Source organism: Macaca thibetana, chromosome 7 (assembly GCF_024542745.1).
Source record: "Macaca thibetana thibetana isolate TM-01 chromosome 7, ASM2454274v1, whole genome shotgun sequence".
NCBI lineage: Eukaryota > Metazoa > Chordata > Mammalia > Primates > Cercopithecidae > Macaca > Macaca thibetana.
Genome location: NC_065584.1, coordinates 7,239,121 through 7,258,156, shown reverse-complemented (window position 1 = coordinate 7,258,156; position 19,036 = coordinate 7,239,121). Strand labels below are relative to the sequence as shown.

General features: G+C 57.2%; 1 protein-coding gene across 4 annotated transcripts; it reads right to left on the bottom strand.

Annotated features, from left to right (window-relative positions):
* Positions 1-3,573: 3,573 nt before the first annotated feature.
* SLC25A29 (solute carrier family 25 member 29) lies at positions 3,574-18,261 on the bottom strand. 4 transcript variants are annotated; one of them, XM_050796765.1, is made up of 5 exons: positions 17,926-18,261; positions 11,283-11,326; positions 7,397-7,492; positions 5,761-5,844; positions 3,574-5,499 (listed from the first exon to the last, which is right to left on the bottom strand). In XM_050796765.1, exons 4-5 carry the CDS (start codon positions 5,821-5,823, stop codon positions 4,741-4,743), a joined length of 822 nt encoding a protein of 273 aa, XP_050652722.1. In that variant the 5' UTR covers positions 5,824-5,844; positions 7,397-7,492; positions 11,283-11,326; positions 17,926-18,261; the 3' UTR covers positions 3,574-4,740. The 4 variants fall into 4 exon arrangements, with proteins under 4 accessions (XP_050652722.1, XP_050652720.1, XP_050652721.1 ...); XM_050796763.1 differs by lacking the exon at positions 7,397-7,492; XM_050796764.1 differs by lacking the exons at positions 7,397-7,492; positions 11,283-11,326; positions 17,926-18,261 and adding exons at positions 6,613-6,653; positions 8,096-8,278.
* Between the last annotated feature and the right edge of the window lie 775 nt (positions 18,262-19,036).

Below are 19,036 nucleotides of genomic sequence, written 5' to 3'. Positions count from 1 at the left end.
GGAGCCATAAACTCCAGATCCCTGCGGAGTTCAGACTCTAGCTCCTGCCACATAGTTTCGCCTCCTTTGGGTGCACCCCCGACACCTCCAAGGGCTTCTTCTGCTGTTTACTCCCCAGCGTGGTCTCACTTACCTGCCATTGGACTCCCCTGCCCCATTCCTGGCCTCAAGATGTCCTTTGGCCCAGACACCCTCGTGGCCTCTGGCCCCACCCTGGCCTGCCTCTTATTGCCTCCTAACCTCCTGTGGGGTCTCCAAAGCATAAATTGGATCTTGTCACTCCCTGGGTAAAACCTGCTCACAGCTGCTGACACAATGAAATAAACTCAGTTCTGCATGGCGGCTGGTGGTGCATTTGGCTGCAAATGACAGGAACAGTGTACTGAATGAGAGGGATGTGACCAGCCTTCCAAGGCCAGGCTGACTCGGTGGCTTACGGCTGTGGTCTCTCCCACTGCAGCTCCAGGCATCCTATCCCGTTTTCAGCGGGAGGCAGAGAGCAAGGTCAGAGATCAGAGGTCAAGCGGTGCGCCACAGCGTGTTCTACCTGTTTCACAGCTTTCTCAGAAGCTGTCAAGACATATGGCCAGCTCCGGCCGCAAGACAGTCTGGGGGCCGGCGCGGTGGCTCACGCCTGTAATCTCAGCACTTTAGGAGGCCAAGGCAGGCGGATCACCTGAAATCAGGAGTTCGAGACCAGCCTGGCCAACATGGTGAAACCCCATCTCTACTAAAAATACAAAAAATTAGCAGGGCGTGGTGGCTACGCCTATAATCCCAGCTACTCAGGAGGCTGAGGCAGGAGAATTGCTTGAACCTGGGAGGTGGAGGTTGCAGTGAGCTGAGATCGTGCCATTGCACTCCAGCCTGGGCGAAAAGAGTGAAACTCCATCTAAAAAAAAAAGACAGTCTGGGAAGGTGTTTTGATTGGACATACTGAAGCCCAGAACAAGCTGAGATTTCAAGAGCAGTTGGCACTTAGGAGGATCTGCCACTGTCCTCAAGGCACTGCCATGTGGCCCTGCTGTCCTCCAGGCCCTGCCTCGCCCCCCTTCCCAGCCCCCACCGACCCCTTCTACCTCGGGACCTTGGCTACATCTGCCCTTCCAGCTACAGCCTTGTGGTCCCTCTGCGGCCCCGTCTGCTGCTGCTCTTCCTCTAAGACTCTGCTGAGACGTGTCTCCCAGTTACGTTCCCAAACCTGACTGGAAAAGCAAATCAAGCACAGTTTATCCAGTGAAATATGCCACGCAGCTGTCAGCAGGAAGGAGGACAGTTCAGACACACTGATACAGAGCCCTGTTGAGGGTTGGATTGTGGCCCCAAAAAGATCCGTTCAAGCCCTAACTCCAGGCAACTGAATTTGGCCTGATTTGGAACCTGGTCTCTGCAGATGTTTTTAGTTAAGATGAGGTCATACTAGCGTAGGGTGGGCCCTTAATCACATGTGACTGGTTCCCTTACACAAAGAGAAGACATGGAGACACAGACAGGAGAAGGGGGCAAGAGATGGTGGCAGCGATCAGAGTGATGCGCTTGTGAGCCCAGGGAGCCAAGGATTACCAGCCGCTACCAGAAGCTTGGAAGAAGCAGGGAACAGTTCATCCCTCAGAGCCCCCCAGACGAACCAACCCTGCCTGCAGCTAGAGTGTGGCCCTCAGAACTCCCAGAGGACACTTGGCTATCGTTTAGCCACCATGTGTGGTGTTTCGTTACAGCAGCCCTAGGAGACAGATGCAATCTCCAGGATCACTGTCAAGGGAAGACAGCAAAGAACAGAACAGTCAGGACCTTGGCCACACTTCGTGGGGGGTGCAGATGTCCCCCTGCCTGCCATGCTGGCACTTGTGCAAGATGTGCTGGATGCCTTCCGGGAACTGGAGACTGTCCTCGACTCAGGAGAGGCTGGCCCCAGGGAGGTGGAAGGAGGTTTTCCTCTTCACTGCATAAGCCTGGGTTCTGGGGGTATTTTTAATCACCTTCATAGATCACTTATTTCAAATAAATTCACATCAGAGGCCGGACGTGGTGGCTCACGCCTGTAATCCCAGCACTTTGGGAGGCTGAGGCAGGTGGATCACTTGAGGTCAGGAGTTTGAGACCAGCCTTGGCAACATGGTGAAACCCCATCTCTACTAAAAATACAAAAATTAGCCAGGTGTGGTGGCGGGCACCTGTAATCCCAGTTACTTGGAGGCTGAGGCAGGAGAATCACTTGAACCCAGTAGGTGGAGGTTGCAGTGAGCTGAGAGCGCCACTGCACTCCAGCCTGGGCAACAGAGCGAGACTTCATCTCAAAATTTTAAAAAAGTTCAAATCAGGGAGAAAAGAAAATGTAAAAGAAATTCATTAAAAACAGCAGCAGCTCCGCTGCCTGCCTGGCAGATGTGTTGGTCGTGGGAGGCGGCTGGACTGGGAAGTGTGAGGCAGCTGGAAGCCCCCCGCCCCTTCACCTTGCTCCTTGCCGCACCACCCCTCACTTCCGAATGGCTGGCCTGTCTGTGTGCTGTCCCCAGATGGCAGGCAGCAGCAGGGGTCGTGGAGAAGCCCCAGGGTGAGCAGGGCTGGAGAAAGCTTTGTGCTCAAATCAGTTCCTGACAAGGGTCACGTTGGGGCCTTTCCAGAGAGTGCAGATGTGTGGAGAGATCCAGGGTGATGAGGACCACAGCCACAGGCGGACCAAAGCTGCCCTGAGAGATTCAGCCACCCAGGCCTACAGAGGCAAAGGGGCTGCCAAACTGGACATGGAGGAGCCAGGGAAGGGGCCCCTCTCTGTGCCCATGGCCAGGGTGTGTCCCTCACCCCTGGGAGCTTCCCCTGGTTTATTTCACAGTAAAGAGAAGTGAGAGGCAAGGAGACCCCGGGGGTCAACAGCCAGCTTCCTCGAAGCCTCCTGCCTCCCTGGAAGGCACTAGGATTAAACAGGCACAGGAACTGGGGCCCCTCCCCGACTCTCCCTTGTCAGTGGGCAGAGCTTCTTGGCTCAGCAGCTGGGAGGGACAGCCTCCAGGGCTGGTGGTTGCAGAGGCTCAGGATGCCGAGGGCTAACTCCAGGAGGCTGAACAGAACTGCAGGTGAGGTATGCAGTGAGACTGAGACCCCCACACCACACCTTTGGCAAAGCTCCAGGAAGCGCTCTCTGACCTCCTAGGTCAGGTTAGGTACAGTTGTGCCCAAGTTGCCCGGGTGGCTGAAATGGTCAGCTCCGCTCAGACCTCCCCTCCTCCAGGAAGCTGTTTTTGGGACACCCCCTGTCCCTGCTGCCCCGCCCACCAGTGTCCCTCACCACAGGCGTCTCATTGCTGGGATGATAGCAGAGGCACTTCTGCTGAATGGCCAGGCTGCACCAGCGTATTCATAAGCTTTACATTCCAATCCTCTTGCCCTTCATTAGCTTGCCTTACAGACGAGAAAACAGGTTCTCAGATGTATCAGCAACTGCCCAGGTCACATGGCCAAGGCCGCTGTCAGGATCCGAGGGCACACACACCTCTGAGCTGGCCCCTTCGACTCCAGGGCAAGGGTGTTGAATGAAGCCCTTTCCTCCACCATATGCAAAGGCAGCTTCACCACTTAAAAAACAAAGAAAACTTTATTCCCTTGACAGTTTCTGTGCAGTGACACGAGGCTGTGCAAAGCCCAGTGTCGTCTTCATCAAGCACATTCCCCAGGATGCCTGGGACGGCCTTCTCCTGCCCCAGGCCCCAACTAGCCACCCCTGTGCCCACTATCGGACCCTGTGCCTTCACAGGGATGAAGCCCTGGCTCTGAGAATGCCTAGGAGGCACCGTTTGCTGGGGAGCAAGAGGAACTGACCTTTGGCTTCTTTGTGGCTGGAGGTGTTCCAGCCCTGGTGAGGGGGATCCCATATTGTTCTCTGCTGAGCCCTCTGCACACCTTGGGGTCCTGGCTGGCGGGGATGGGTGGACCAGAGACTCAGTTGTCCATCAGCTGGCCATGTCCCCATTTTATGGACAGGCAGCTTGAGGCCCAGAGGTGGAAGGATTTCTTCTTGCCACAGCTGCATCACACTTGAACTGTCGAGACCTCCACCCACTGGTCTGTCTGCTCCCCACGCTAGTCCCGTTCGCTGATATGGTGCCTCCAGCAGACTCCATGGCTTCCCGGAGGGTGGAGGGTCCCCAGTTCACCCTCCAGCAGGAGTGGCAGCAGCTAGGGTACCCCTAGCAGTAGCATGTGGAGAAGCTGGGGTATGCAAAGGATCCAGTTCTGCGACACCAGGAGGCACACCAAGTTTTCCTCTGTCCCTAACACAGACCAGAGGTGGCCCACCAGCCTCCCGGGTGGAGGATATATGGAGTCAGGTCCCTGGGCAGCCCCTTGGTGGGCCATCAGAGACCCCTGGGAGCCAGCCTGCAGGGCAGGAGCACAGTGGCGTGGCCAGGATCCCAGAAAGGGGCTGGAGTGTCTGCCTCAATTTCCAGGATAATGAATGGTGCAATGTCCTCAGCCAGGCCAGGTGCTGGCTGCCACTCAGAATAATCTCTGACCTTCGTGACTCTACAATGTGGGTATGAGGGTCCTTATTTCACAGATGAGAATACTGAGGCAAGTGAAGTTCTCGGCCAAAGCCACCCGGCTGATCAGCAAAATTCAGCCCAGGTCTGAGAGAGTCCACAGCCCCCGGCATCCGAGCAGGAGCACGGCAATCGACTCAGGGGCCAATTTATGTCTCAGGTTTCTGAGAAGGGGCCCTGGGGAAGGAGGGCGGGGTGAGTGTCACAGGCTGGAGGGCTGCGCCAGAGCGGGCCCCGCAGGGGCGGCGGAGGCGGCGGGCACAGCCTCGCCCTCGGGCCCGGCCTCTTCGCCGCGCGCGTAGGTGAGCACCACGGTGACCGTGGCGAAGGTGGCGGCGTTGACGGGGAAGGCGCGCAGCAGCGTGGACGCCAGTCCCCGTGTGAAGACGCGCCAGCCCTCGGCGCGGTAGCTCTGGCGCACGCAGTCCAGGATGCCGCGGTAGCGCGGGGCTCCCCGCAGCCCGTCGGCCTGCAGCCGTGACTTGACCACGTCCACAGGGTAGGTGGAGAGCCAGGACATGATACCCGACGTGCCACCTGCCAGCAGCAGCTTGGGCACCAGCAGGCGGTCGCCCGGCTCGCAGCCCAGCGCCCGCGTGAGCGCGTCGTAGGTTAGGAAGTAGACGCCGAAGCTGGGCGTCTCTCGCAGCAGCGTGGACACCATGCCCCGGTTGACGCCACGCAGACCCTCGTGCCCATAGATCTGCACGAGGCAGTCCAGCGAGCCCTTGTAGGTGCGTGCCGGGCCCGCGTCCTGCAGCTGCAGCCGCGTCTTGGCCAGCTCCATGGGGCAGCAGATGACGCACTGGATGGCGCCCGCCGCCGCGCCTGCCAGGAACTGGTTGAGAGGCGAGTCGTGGCCCAGGGCCCGGAGGGTGTTGCCCTGTACCCCGAACACCAGCGCGTTGATGAAGGTGAGCCCCATGAGCGGCGAGCCCAGGCCCTTGTACAGACCCAGCACCTGCGGGGGCAAAGACGCCATCAGAGCCGGCAACACGCACCTCCTGGGCCCTCCACGCGGAGAGGGGTCGGAGGATGGCAGCCCCAGCCCACCCCAGGGGCTCCTGAGGACCAAGCAGAATTTCTTTGGAACCTAGGTCCTGATTGGCCTCCTGGCCATCCTGACACCTTCCTTCCTGGCTCTCTGGTCTGGGGTGGTGGCAGCCCGGAGACTGGTTCCCCATCCTGTGCCTCCCGAGCCCTACCAGCCCAGGCCACTCACACTCTCTTGCTTGATGATGGACTTGAAGCAGTGCAACGTCCCACGGTACTGAGGCTTCTCCATGCTCTGGACCTGAAGCCGCACCTGGAAGGAGAGGGTCCAGTGAGAGGCAGGCAGGCAGGGCCAGAGCACCCAGCTCCCGGGTCTGGCACTCAGGCTGCCTGGGAGGGTCTCCTAAGGAGGCTGGGCACTCAGGCACAGTCTAAGACTTTTGTAATTCCAGGGCAGGGCGGACCGGGTATCTATGCCTTTTCAGGATGGGGTGCCGGTGGGCAAACAGCTACAGGGACAGGCTGCTGGAGACAGGGTAGGGGGTCCCCAAGATCTCAGACCAGTTGAGGTTAAGCCTCTTGTTTACACTATGGCTGCACAGTGCACTGCCGGTGGGGCATGAACGACCTCCTGAGACCGGCCCATTCTCCAGGTGATGCTTGTCATACTGCTGAGTGGGCAGCCCATGTCCCAGACCAGGCTGAAGGTCCCCTGCCCTAATGTCCCATCAGACTGGCTTCGAGGCAATAGGTGCAAAAAGTGATGAGCCTGGCCGGGTGCAGTGGCTACATCTGTAATCCCAACACTTTGGGTGGCCGAGGTGGGTGGATCACTTGAGGTCAGGAGTTCGAGACCAGCCTGGCCAACATGGCGAAACCATGTCTGTAAAAAAAATTAGCCTAGCGTGGAGGCACACGCCTGTAATCCCAGCTACTCAGGAGGCTCAGGTGGGAGAATTGTTTGAACCGGGGAGGCAGAGGATGTAGTGAGGTCACGCCACTGTACTCCAGCCTGGGCGAGAAAGCAACACTCCGTCTCAATAAATAAATAAATAAATAAATAAATAATATAAGCAATGACCTTGGCTCCAGGAGCTCCTGCCTGGTCTCTGCCAGTAGCCTCTAGTGAGAACAGCAGTTATGAGTTAACAGAGCAGTGGCAAGAGAACAGCCAACAACCTCCTTGGGGACCCACATCAGCAGCTCTGGGGCCCGGGACACTGCTCAGGCCCCACCGCCTCCGAGCCCAGTGGCCCAGAACCTCTTCCATGTCAAAGCGCTCTTTGTTGCCTATGAGCTTATCTCTGCTCGACAGGAGGCTCAGACTTGCAAAGCGGCGGGGGGGTGGGAGTAAACTAGGTCAAGTCACATTCTCAGGGGCTGATTCCCTAGGTCTGACTCAGGAATGATCATTCATACAGCCAGGGCCACAAAGCAAGTGCCTTCGGTACTAGGCAGCACGGGACAGGGGAGGGCTTCACACTCAATTATCTTGGCATTGGGACAACTGCCCCCATTTCCAAGATGGGAAGACTGAGGCTCAGAGATGTTTTACAACTTGGCCAAAGCTGTCTTCTCCAGTGATATGAGTGGCTGTGTTGGTCAGAGTGAGGGTGGGAGGGAGTGCTGGCAAGGGAGAGCCCTCACCGGGAACAGCCAGGCTTCTGCCCAGATTCTGGAACCTTTTCCAATTCTCTCCACCAGAATAGGTGGGCCCTCTATTGGTGAATGCACTTACAAAAAATGTTTTGTTAGGAAACAAGTACCATCTCAGTACGCCCAGGACCTCAACAGCTGGAAGCCAATGCTTCAAGATTGGCCCGAAGCACCCCTCCCACCCTGGAGGCCTAGTTCTTGGCCAGCACCTTGATGCGAGGTTTGCTGCTTTCCCTTCAATGTTCTGTGGTCTCTGGGGGGATCTCTCTGTTCCTCCTGCAGGCCCAACACTGGGACTAAGAGGGCTGTGTGAATAGAACCGATGTGACGTGGAGCTATCCCTTCCCAGGTTGGATACTCAATGCCACCTGGGTAGTGTTGTGAAGTCTTTGCAGGTCACATACACTGGTGAATGCCCAAGTCCAGCAGCTCGGGAATGTCAGGCTCAGGTCAACTCAGCTTTTCCCACCAATGTGGGCAGAGGTCTCTCCCTACTTTGTTTCTGACCCCTCAGTCTGTGATGAGCCCTCACTCTCTGGGAGAGGAACTGTGGCCCAGCATCCCAAGTCTTGTCATCTACAGCTCAGGCTTTTAAAATCTTGGGGTGATAGGCTCTCCTTTGAGGATTGATGGGAATGGACCCACCCCTGGGAAACTAGTCATTTGGACACAAGTTTAGGAAGCTCCCAGCTCCCCATAGGGCTGAGAGACCCCCACATGAGGACCCCCAATCCAGAGGGGGCTGATTTTTTTCGACCAGCCCGAGCCCCCACCCCAGGATCTGTGCTGGGCCCAAGCTTGTCTCACACCCTCCCTGTGCCTGCTACGGAGGGAACTCTGGGGTTGGGGAGATGGGCACGACAGGGTGGGGTCCAGGCTGGGGTCTGGTTCACCTGGTCTGTACTTACTAGCGCTCTCCAGGGTGAGGCTTACGCCCATCTACAACAAAGTTACACTTTTGCTATGGATGGAGACAGCCCCTGGCTCAGAAAGTAAAGGCGGTTAAAGCAACACAAAATTTCAACATCACATCCAGGCACGGAGCCCCCACAGCCAGCCCCCACCCACCCTCCCCATCCCCTGCCCAGGGATAGCCGGTCACCCCCTCATCACAGGTCAAGATGACTGCTCCCTGATGAAAGTGACTGTTTCCTTATTATTGTTGTGTCCAAGGAAGCAGGACAGAAAATTCCCTTCGTGCAGAACCACGTGTGAAGGCCCATGTGCTTCAGGACGGGGGCTGTGGTTCTGGACGCTATAGAGGAGATCTAGATCTTGGATTCTTTCAGTCCCAAGGGTCTGGGGGAATAAACTGTGACTGTCCCAGCCATGAGATTGTCTGTGGCCATGTGACAGTACAGACTGACATGGACTCAGATCGCCCCTGATGATTCTAGGGTACAGCTGCAATTATATTAAGTTCAAACCAGGCAAAAGGGGCCCGTGGTGTTGGAAGTGAGGACACTGGGCCAGGCCTGTCATCCCAGCATTTTGGGAGGCCAAGGCAGGAGGATCACTTGAGCCTGGGAGCTTGAGACCAGCTGGACAATGTATCAAGACCCCATCTCTACTAATAACTTAAAAAAAATTAGCTAGACATGGTGGTGTCTGCCTGTAGTTTCAGCTACTTGAGAGGCTGCGGTGGGAGGACTGCTTGAGCCTGGGAAATCAAAGCTACAGTGGGCTACTGTACTCCACCTGGGGTGACAGAGCAAGACCCGTGTCTCAAAAAAAGGGGGGAAGTTAGGCCAGTGGAAGCCTCGGAAGAAGGGGCGGGAGGAGTTGATAGGAGCAGGAGTGAAGACTTCCAGAGGGCTGGCCATGTTCTGTTTCTCCTGGGTGGCGGCTCCCCACGCCTGTGCTTTGCGATGACTTGTACACCTAGGATGTGTGCACTTTCTTTTTTTTTTTGAGACGGAGTCTCGCTCTGTCACCTAGGCTGGAGTGCAGTGGCGCAATCTCAGCTCACTGCAAGCTCTGCCTCCCAGGTTCACGCCATTCTCCTGCCTCAGCCTCCCGAGTAGCTGGACTACAGGTGCCCGCCACCACGCCAAGCTAATTTTTTGTATGTTTAGTAGAGACAGGGTTTCACTGTTAGCCAGGATGGTCTTGATCTCCTGACCTTGTGATCCGCCCACCTCAGCCTCCAGAAGTGCTGGGATTACAGGCATGAACCACTGCGCACGGCCGGATGTGTGCACTTTCTACATGCGCTGGACCTCAACTAAAAACAAACAGTAGCCAGGCGTGGTGGCACGTGCCTGTAATCCCAGCTACTTGGGGGGTTGGGGAGGTCTGAGGCAGGAGAATCACTTGAACCCAGGAGGAGGAAGTTGCAGTGAGCCAAGGTCGCACAACTGCACTCCAACCTGAGTGACAGACACAGACTCCGTCTCAAAGAAAAAAAAAAGTTCGGCTTTTTAAGGTAGGTATGTCCAGATGTGATGCTGGAGCGACACAGTGGCAAAAAAAAAAAAAAGGATCACAAATAGATCTTCTCAAAGACCACCCTCCAGACAGTGAAGTAGGGTCTGGGGAGTAAAATTTCATGGGCTGGAGAAACTCCTGTCCCTGAGTCACACCAGGGATGCTGCTCGCGGGCTCAGTGGCTCAGGACGGCGGAGCACCAGGACGAAAGTGCTCCCCGGCCTGCCAGGGGCTGCCTGAGGGGGCCGGGCAGGAGCCCAGCAGGTCTGGCCGATTCATAGCTCAGAAAGCCTAGGCCTCCACGGAGCTGGAAAGAGGAAGTGAATGCGAGGCACTTCTTGGTTGCGAGAGGCATTCACAACACATGACGACGAGATATAAACACAGTGCAACGTGGACACTGCCAGGCTGTCCTGGGCTGCTCTGGCCTGGGGGAGGGTTCACGGGTGGCCTGGCCAGGCAGCGCGTGGGCACGGCTGGGGCCGGGGGCTGTGTGGGCAGGCTCTGCACAGCCTCCCTCTCGGCAGGCTGGTGCAGGAAACGTGGGGCCGCTGCCTGCCAAGAAAGCCTGGCCCTTCAGCCGCCTCCACAAATTGGATGGAAGAGTTGTGCTTTTCAGAGCCAGCATTTAATCCAACATAAATTATGCTGGTGAGCACTGGCACGATGACAACGTTTGAGCCCAAAGATACAGGGACCTGCCCAAGGTCATGCAGAAAACCAGCTGGCAGAGGGGCCTGGACCTGCACAAGGCCCAGGGACAGAGCTTTTTAAGGTCACAGCCAATGCATAAGGCCGGGCCCTCACTTGTGCTGGATGCAATCCAGCCTTATGGTAAGCAGTCACTGTCTCTGCCAACAAACACCTGGGCTCACTAGAAAAGGAGACCGGAAGTCTCCTGCCAACCCAGCTCAGGATGTGCATCCTGCCTTGCCTTCCCTCAGTGGGAAGAGGGGCCACGTGTAGTGCTGCCGGCAAGCACAGGGCTGGTCTGGTGCCCGCCACTCACAGCTTGCCCTGGGGCCCAGGAAAAAGCGTGAGGAAAGGCCCCACTGCGCTACTTTCAGAACATACAGCCCAACCACAAGCGGAGGGTGGGGGATTTATTTGGGAATTGCCAGCTGGAGGACACAGATTTCCTTGGTTTCCGTTCAGGGGGGTCTGAGAACCTGGAACTCCGGTTTATGGAGGTGTGGGGTGTTGTCAAGGAACCGGCTAACAGAGCCCTTCCTCACGCCTCTGGCACGTGGGAAACTATCACTCGGACTCTCCGTAAGGATGATCACCACTCCGTGAAGATCATGTTCATGGGAGGTACGAGTTTTGGCTTTTTTGTATTTTCTCTCTGAACTTTTCTTTCTTTCAAGGAAGTGTTTGGGGGAGTTCTGCATGGGAACAATGTGGGTGCCCTTGCTCTGGGTGGGAGGAAACCTCAGCACCTCGGTCCCAGCTGGCCAAGCCCAGGATGGACTTGGCCATGAACCCAGAATGTGGATCAGCCCCAGCTGGGAGATGCCAGGACGAAGCAGCAGGAAGGTTCAGTCCGGCGCGGTGTAAAAGCAGCTGCCCACCTGGGGCTGTCCACGGAAACGGGCTTCCAGCCACCCCAACCCTGCGAGCCTCTTTCCAATGTACGCGCCGAGAAAAAAAAGCAGCGATGAGACTCACCTTGACTGTGTCAAACGGGTGTCCCACAAGCACGCCTGCCACACCTGGAGGAGGAGAGGGGGACTTGTGACCCACATACCTCAGAAACGCAGTGCAGGGCACTGGGCATGAGGGGGTGCTGGCAAGGAGGACTGGCAGGAGCTCCTGCAGGGGAAAGGGGCATTGCCCAAGCACCTGTGGGTGCAGCAGGCAGATCCCGTGAGCCCCTGGAATCCTCATGTCCAGTGGGGGGGTATGCATGTGACATCCCAATGCCATGCCAGCATCTGTCCCATTGAGCGCTGGTGACCCATCTGCAGGCTGCTGCTCTCCACGGCGGACTGGTCTGGGTGCCTGACAGGGGAAGCTGTCCCCTGGGAGGCTGCACACACTATTTCTGGGAGGTCCCATTAATCCAAACACCTGACATGAGCAGGAGGCTCCAGGGATGCTGGACTTTGGGGTCAGACCCTCCCCAGATTTGAATTTTCCCCCTGCCACGCATCAGCCTGGCGTGCTCACAAATGACTCTGTCTCTGGGTCTCACTTTCCTTACCTGTAAAGGTTTACCTCCCTCCCCCAGGGAGTGACGACCCCAGGTCGTGATGCAGTGGCTGACACCCCCGTCCCCTTCCCTGGGTGGGAGCCACCTCGAGCCCAGGGAGACAGCTTGTGACTGTGCGGTCATCCTTGGTTATTATTTCAGGTCCTGCCAAAAATCCAGCCCCTCTTGAAGGACAAAGGTTCACCCCTCCAAAACGGCTCACTAACACTTCTCAGAGTCCTAAACACTGTGTAGGTGGCAACCATCTCTGAGTCTTGCCACCACTGTGAGTAAGGCAACCTCATTATCCATTTCACAGGAGAAACAGGCTCAGTGAACTGACTCTTGACTCCCTTGCTCCTCTCCCTGGAGTTTCACCTGGACATCTGTTCAAGCTCTCCTTTTACTGCCAGTAGTGTTTATGTATAATTAAACAGCTAGCATCTGTTGAGTAACAAACTAACATTACAACCCATTCTCACTTTTCCACTTAATGCCTGTGGAAGTTACTATGCATCTCCACAAATTGAACTTTGTATCTTTACCTAACATCCTCTGCATCCTTTAATATTTTGGATCTGGCCAGGTGTGGTGACTCATGCCTGTAATCCCAGCACTTTGGGAGGCCAAGGCAGGCAGATCACTTGAGGTCAGGAGTTCAAGACCAGACTGGCCAACATGGTGAAACCCCGTCTCTACTAAAAATACAAAAATTAGCAGGTGTGGTGGCGGATGCCTGTAATCCCAGCTGCTCAGGAGGCTGAGGTGGGAGAATCGCTTCAACACAAGAGGCAGAGATTGCAGTGAGCTGAGATGGCGCTACTGCACTCCAGCCTAGGTGACCCACAGAGCGAGACTCCGTGTCAAAAAAAAAAAAAAAAAAAAAAAAACCTTGGACCCTAAAACCCACTTGATATTAACTTTAACTTTGCCAATTCTGCTTTCTCTTTGGTTACATGTGACTGGTATGATTTTGTCCAACTTGTAATTTTGGTGTCTTTGTTGAGACAAGATCTCACTCTGTCACCCAGACTGGAGTGTACAGTGGCATAATCTCGGCTCACTGCAACCTCCATCTTCTGGGCTCAAGCGACCATCCTGTCTTAGCCTCCCAAGTAGCTGAGACAACAGGCACGTGCCACCACACCCAGCTAATTTTTGTAATTTTGGCAGAGACAGGTCTTGCCATGCTGCCCAGGCTGGGTTCAAGAAAACTCAAACTCCTGGGTTCAAGAAAACCCAAGCCTCCCCAAGTGCTGCGATTACAGACGTGAGTCACCGTGCCCAATGTGTAATTTTGAACCTTTTCTTACTATCTTGTTTTAGATGTTTTTTGTAAGCAACTATAACTGGATTTTTTCTAAAGCAGTCTGATTTTGCTGGAACAACTGAGGGATCTGACATTTTTATGCCACTTTATTTTATGTGAATGGTTTATTTTACTCCTTTTTCCATATTTTTGATGGTTTGGGAAAATTACTATTCATTCCCTTTCTCTTTTTGAGATAGAGTCTTGTTCTGTCACTCAGGCTGGAGTGCAGTGGCGCAATCTCGGCTGACCGCAACCTCTGCCTCCCAGGTTCAATTGATTCTCCTACCTCAGCCTCCCGAGTAGCTGGGAGTACAGGTCTGTCCCACCACACCCAGCTAATGTCTGTATTTTTAGTGGAGAAGGGGTTTTGCCATGTTGGCCAGGCTGGTCTAAAACTCATGACCTCAGTCATCTACCTGCCTTGGCCTCCCAAAGTGCTGGGATTACAGGCGTGAGCCACCACGCCCAGCTATTTATTCCCTTTCTAATTGTTAATTTGTAATTTCAGCAAAGGGTTACTTCCTGTTTCTAATACTTCTAATCATTATATAGAAACAGTGTAAGCACTGCCTCCCCCATGACCCTGTCTGCCTCCTTCTGTCCCGCCCACCCTAGTAAGAGCTACCGGAAGAAGGCGCCCATCCCTGCCACCTTCCACTGACATTTTCCTAGAGACCGTGAGACTCAATTCACAATTCCCTCTCCTTCCATCTTGGGGTCTCTACTCATCAACTGCCATTTCATTAGAGCCTTTATTTTTTTTATTTTTTTTTTTTTTTTTTTTGAGACAGAGTCTCACTCTGTCACCCAGGCTGGAATGCAATGGTGAGGTCTCAGTTCACTGAAACCTCCACCTCCCAGGTTCAAATGATTTTTGTGTTTCAGCCTCCCGAATAGCTGGAATTACAGGCTCCCGCTACCACGCCCAGCTAATTTTTGTATTTTAGTAGAGGCGGGGTTTCACATGTTGGCCAGGCTGATCTTGAACTCCTGACCTCAAGTGAGCCACTTGCCTTGGCCTCCCAAAGTGCTGAGATTACAGGCTTGAGCCACCAAGCTTGGCCCAAAATCTATTTCTCTTTTTTTTTTTTTTTGAGATAGAGTCTTCCTCTGTCACCCAGGCTGGAGTGCAGTGGCGCGATCTCGGCTCATGCAACCTCTGCCTCCCGGGTTTAAGCAATTCTCCTGCCTCAGCCTCCTGTGTAGCTGGGACTACAGGCGCATGCCACCACGCCCAGTTAATTTTTGTATTTTTAGAGACAGGGTTTCACCATGTTGGCCAGGAGGGTCTCGATCTCTTGACCTCGTGATCCACCCACCTCAGCCTCCCAAAGTGCTGGAATTACAGGCATAAGCCACCGAGCCCGGCTCAAAATCTATTTGTTAATCTGGTTGGGGAACAGTATGAACACTCTGGTGGAGAATCCTGGGCCCAGGCCAGCCTTGGTCCTCTGGCTTTCAGTGCTACCGATGAGAAATCTGCTGCCAATGTGGTGGTGGTGGTGGTGGTTTTCAATTCTGTGGGGAGGTCACTGACATTTTATCTGTGGATTTCAAGAATGTCACCAGGAGATGCCAAAGGTGTGTCTTTTCCTTTAAAGTAACCCTTCCTGGAACAATACTAACACTTTCACTGTGCAGAAAATTTCCACTATTATTTATTCATCATATTCATCATCTCCAGACCTGCTCCCTCTTCTTCCAGAGCCTCTAACATTCACAGGCGGATGAAGAAGCAACCACCAAGCCTATCTTTTCTTTCGTGACTTCCATCTGGGTTTCTGGTTTTCTAGGAGGCCTTTGTATCCTGGAAACAGGAAATCCATCCTGTTTCCCACTTCAGCTTTTTAATTTTCTAAATTTGAAAATCCTAGTTCTAGAACCTCTTTTCTTGGGCAGTATCTGGGTTTCTCTGGGTTTTGGAAACTGAACACTTGCCCAGGATGTGCCGCTGGACTTTACTTCTCCCTCCAGCGGGGGGCGTCTCGAGGCCCCTCCATGTCCCCTGAAGCTAGGTCCAGCTGTGGGGTCCCCTTCCTGTGGGTGCATGGTCATGCCTCTGGCCCCAGACCTGCCCAGGTGACAGCAACAGCAACAGGGCAAAGGACGGAGAGAGCAGAAAGACCCTTACCCCACTTGTCTCTGTTGGGAGGCCCCACTCAGGTCTCCCAGGACAGGCACTGGTTCCCAGTTTCTCTTCTGACTTGTTTCAGCACCCTTCGGCAAGGGGCTTGGTCTCCTTCACCCAGAAGAACCCATCCTCAGGAACGGCGTGGGTTGTGGGGCCGGCCTCCATTGGACCAGCCTCCTCACCACCTTCCTGAGCGCACGAGGAGGCCTCCAGTCACACCAGAAGCAGAACCCTGTCTCCCAACTCCAAAGCCACTGTCTACTGTCCTCCCTAAGCTTGGCTCCAGGGGCAATCCCCACCCAATGGTCCTCAAGGGCTGGGGCGGATGGGGAGGAACCACTGTCCTGGGGATGGCTGGCAGCAGAGGTGGCTGCCTTCTCAGGGTTTCCCTCTCCTCCCAGGTTCTCCCACCCCTGGCTGAGCTTTTCTCTCTGTGCCTGCTTCTGTCCATGCCCCATCCAGAGCCCAGTGTTTATGTGGCCTCAAGATTTGGGATGATCCCCCAACAGGGGAGAGGGGGGAGGCATTTGAAACCTTCCACCATGCGAGGCGTCAAGGATGCTGTCAGTCAAGATGCTGGCCCCGCCTCCCTGAGAAGTTAAAACACATGACCCACACTAGGTGAATAGTAGGGAGTGGATAGTCCCCCTCCCCAGCCACCAAGGAGAAGCACTGGTATCATCTGCCCTGAGCCTGCAGTTCCCAAGGTGGGGTGCCTCTGGGCAGGCTGTCAGTGTGACCCGGGCTGTGCCAGGGACCTGGAGCCTGGGACACGGTCAGTTCACTGTCCTGAGGGCCCATCCTGGCCATCAGCAGAGCACGTGGTGTGACTTTGCTCTAGTCCCTCCACCTCCCTGGGCCTAGGTTTCTCTGATGAGACCAGGAGTGAGCCCCCAGGTGACTTCTGTCCTTGTCCACCTGGGAGGCTCAGGCTTATGCTTGTAGAGCCTTAGCTGGGTGGCCATTATGTGCCTGGGGCCTGCACGAAAAGTAGGGCCTGAGGGTGGAGGGGTGGCCTGTGCCCCAGTGCTACAGCACCAAACAGTGCCAGTCCTTGACCTCACCCACAAACCTGGGGCAGGGGGCATGGATATGATCTCTCCCAGGTGGGCCCATCAGGATGGACAGCGAAGGACATTCCAGGCAAGGAGGCAGAGGAAGGGCAGGCCAGGCAAGGAAGGGCAGAGGAGACCACAGGTGTGCCTGGAGGCGTCAAGCAGGCCTGCCTTCAGGGAAAGTGTTCCTGCCCCAAACCCTGGTGTTTCCAGGAGAGCAGCACCGACGGTAGCGCAACTGCAGAAGGAACTCTGTCCCTCCGGGGAAAGAATCCCCACTCCCCAAAGGCTGGAAGGAGGTGTTGGCCTGGGGACAGCCCCTCACCCCCCACCCACTGGAGCTGGAAGTGGGTGGGGAGCAAGGGTGGAGCAAACAGCGAGATCGGAAGCGGGAGGGGAAGGTGAGAATGGAATCCGCAGAGGACACGCCCCCTCTGTCTCCAGGGCACCCGGCGCTAGGGAGAAACTCTCCAGCGATTAACAGCAAACTCTGGGCTTTGTGCCCCGCAGCTTCTGACTGGGTGACCGACTGGGAAGTTCTAACTCCCTTCAACGCACATCACTTCCCCAACACACTCCCTTTTCAACGAGTCTCTCGCCCAAGAAGAAGCAGGCTCCGACGCCACAGGTTTAAATACTTAAGGCCACCGCTAGCCACTCCCGCCAGGGCTCTCAGCGCTGGCCGGGAGCTGAGGCTTTATTCAAGCCAAATTCAAGTAGATGAAGAGCGAACAAGGGTAGGTGCTGGGGAGAGAAGTGGGACCAAACAAGGACAACCGGCCGGTCCTCTCTGCAACTCCCGCCGCCAACCACCCTTCCCCACCCCCCCCCCCGCGATATCTAACCTAGCCTCCCGATGAATCCTGGTGAATAAATTAACCCTCAAGGTAAAAGCAGAGAAGCCAGAGGCCCAACAGAGAAGTACCGTGCCCGACGCCCACGGCTGGGGCACGGGAGAGCCGGGACTGCACGCCCCGGGGACAACGGCATGGGAGAAACCCCAGGGCTGCGGCCGGGCCTCGGAGAAGGTGCCCCACACCGGCTCGCCCGGCCCACCTACCACCCCCCTTCCGCCCCCAGTAGCTCACAAAACCGCGTAGGAAGGGGCGGCGTTCCAAGGCGTGACTCGGCGCCTAGGGTCTGGCTAGAGCGGTTCAGTGCCCTCCAAGGCCAGCCGAGTAAGGGGTCGGCCCCGTAGCTCGAACCCCGCCGGACAGTTGCGAGGGACGGGGTGGAGTCAGCCCCCAAATATACAGCCGGGGGAGGGGACCCTGTTTCCAGTGCGCGCCGGACGGGGATGGGGGAGGGGAGAGAGATGAGTCCGGGACCTCGGCGCGGGGGGCAGTGGGGCATCCTCCCGGCAGTCCTGGCCTCCGCCCAGCCACGGTGCTGCCCCGGCGCCCCAGACCTCCCGTCCGAGCGTGCCCGGAGAGAATAAAGACACCTGCCACCGTGGATAACCCGGGTCTGAAGTCAATTTACGCCCACGAGAGCCGCCCGAGGCAAGAGCACTGTGGTCCCCATTCACAGACGCGGAGACCCCCGCTAGCGGGAAGGCGCGAGGCCAGGGCGTGTTGGTGGGCCGGCCTCCCTCCCCGGACCCAGGCCCGCCGCCTCCTTACCCCCAGCGCATCCAGCCAGGAAGTCCAGCGCCATGGCCGGGTCCCCGGCGAGGCAGCCCTTCCTCCTCGTACTCCCCCTGAGGCCTCTTGCCGGGCTGGGCGCCGTCGGGGTCCCGGAGCTCACGGTGCCGAGGCTGGGCCTGGCCGCCCCTCCTGGCGCGGAGCCAGGGCAGGCGCGGTCGGGGACGGTGGGGACGGTGGGGACGGCGGCAGCGGCGGGGCCCGCACTGGTCCCTCGGCGGCGGCGGACTCGCTGGATCCCCTCCGGCCGGCGGTCCCTCACCTCGGGCCGCGCGCCCCGCCCCTCGCTCCTGCCGGCAGGGCTCGGGCAGGGGCGCCGAGCGAAGCCAATGGGCGGGCGCGGCGCGGACAACACCCCGGGCACCGCGCTTCGCCGCCGCGCCTCATTGGCCGGTCGTGCGCGGGCGGGCGGGGCGCGGGGGACGTGGCGGGCGCGCGGGCGGGGCGCGGGGGCGCCTCAGACAAAGAGCGCGATGGGTGCGCTGGTCCGGCGGGAGGGACGCGCAGGCCTGCGGGGTTGCCCCGAGGACCCCCCGGAGTGCGCGGGGCGGTGCTGGCCCGGATCGGGCCGGGAACTGGACCCTGGGTTCGGAGTCCGGCGCCGCCGCAGAACCTCAGCGCCCTGGCCTGTGCCGTGCGGACACTGCCGCGATAACGGCAGTGGAGAGCCTGGACCCTCCGAGGCCCGCAGGCTGGGACGCCGCTAGTTGTGAAACTCCGCGAGCGGGAATCGCCCCTGTGGAGCCTCTGCCCGTCCCGCCTGCGCGCCCGCGGCGGCGGTGGCCTCCGGGGCTTCTGGCCTCCTGGCCGAACCCGCCGCGTTCTGAGGGTCGGACGCGCACAGGCGCTTCCGGCGGGGCCTGAGGCTGGGATTTGGGCGGAGAGCAGGGAACCTTAAAAGGGAAAGGGGCCGTGGGGCAAAGGGTGCAGCCAGGCCTTCGGGCGACCGCTCCTTCCCGTGGACTGCGGGTCGCGGGAGCCACGGAAGGTTGTGGAGGGAGGGAGGTTCCTGGACAGGGCTGCGGAGTGAAGCCGGGCCAGATCGCAGCGCCTCCTTCAGCGGAGGCCGGACGGGGCAAGACCGGAGGGG

Excerpts from the sequence above, each read along its gene's own strand:
- SLC25A29 (XM_050796763.1), bottom strand. The coding sequence starts at position 17,959 with ATGGCGCTGGACTTCCTGGCTGGATGCGCTGGGG. Across the intron at positions 11,327-17,925 it reads CCTGGCTGGATGCGCTGGGG|GTGTGGCAGGCGTGCTTGTG; the intron begins GTAAGGAGGCGG and ends CTCCTCCTCCAG. Across the intron at positions 5,500-5,760 it reads CCATCATCAAGCAAGAGAGT|GTGCTGGGTCTGTACAAGGG; the intron begins GTGAGTGGCCTG and ends TTGCCCCCGCAG.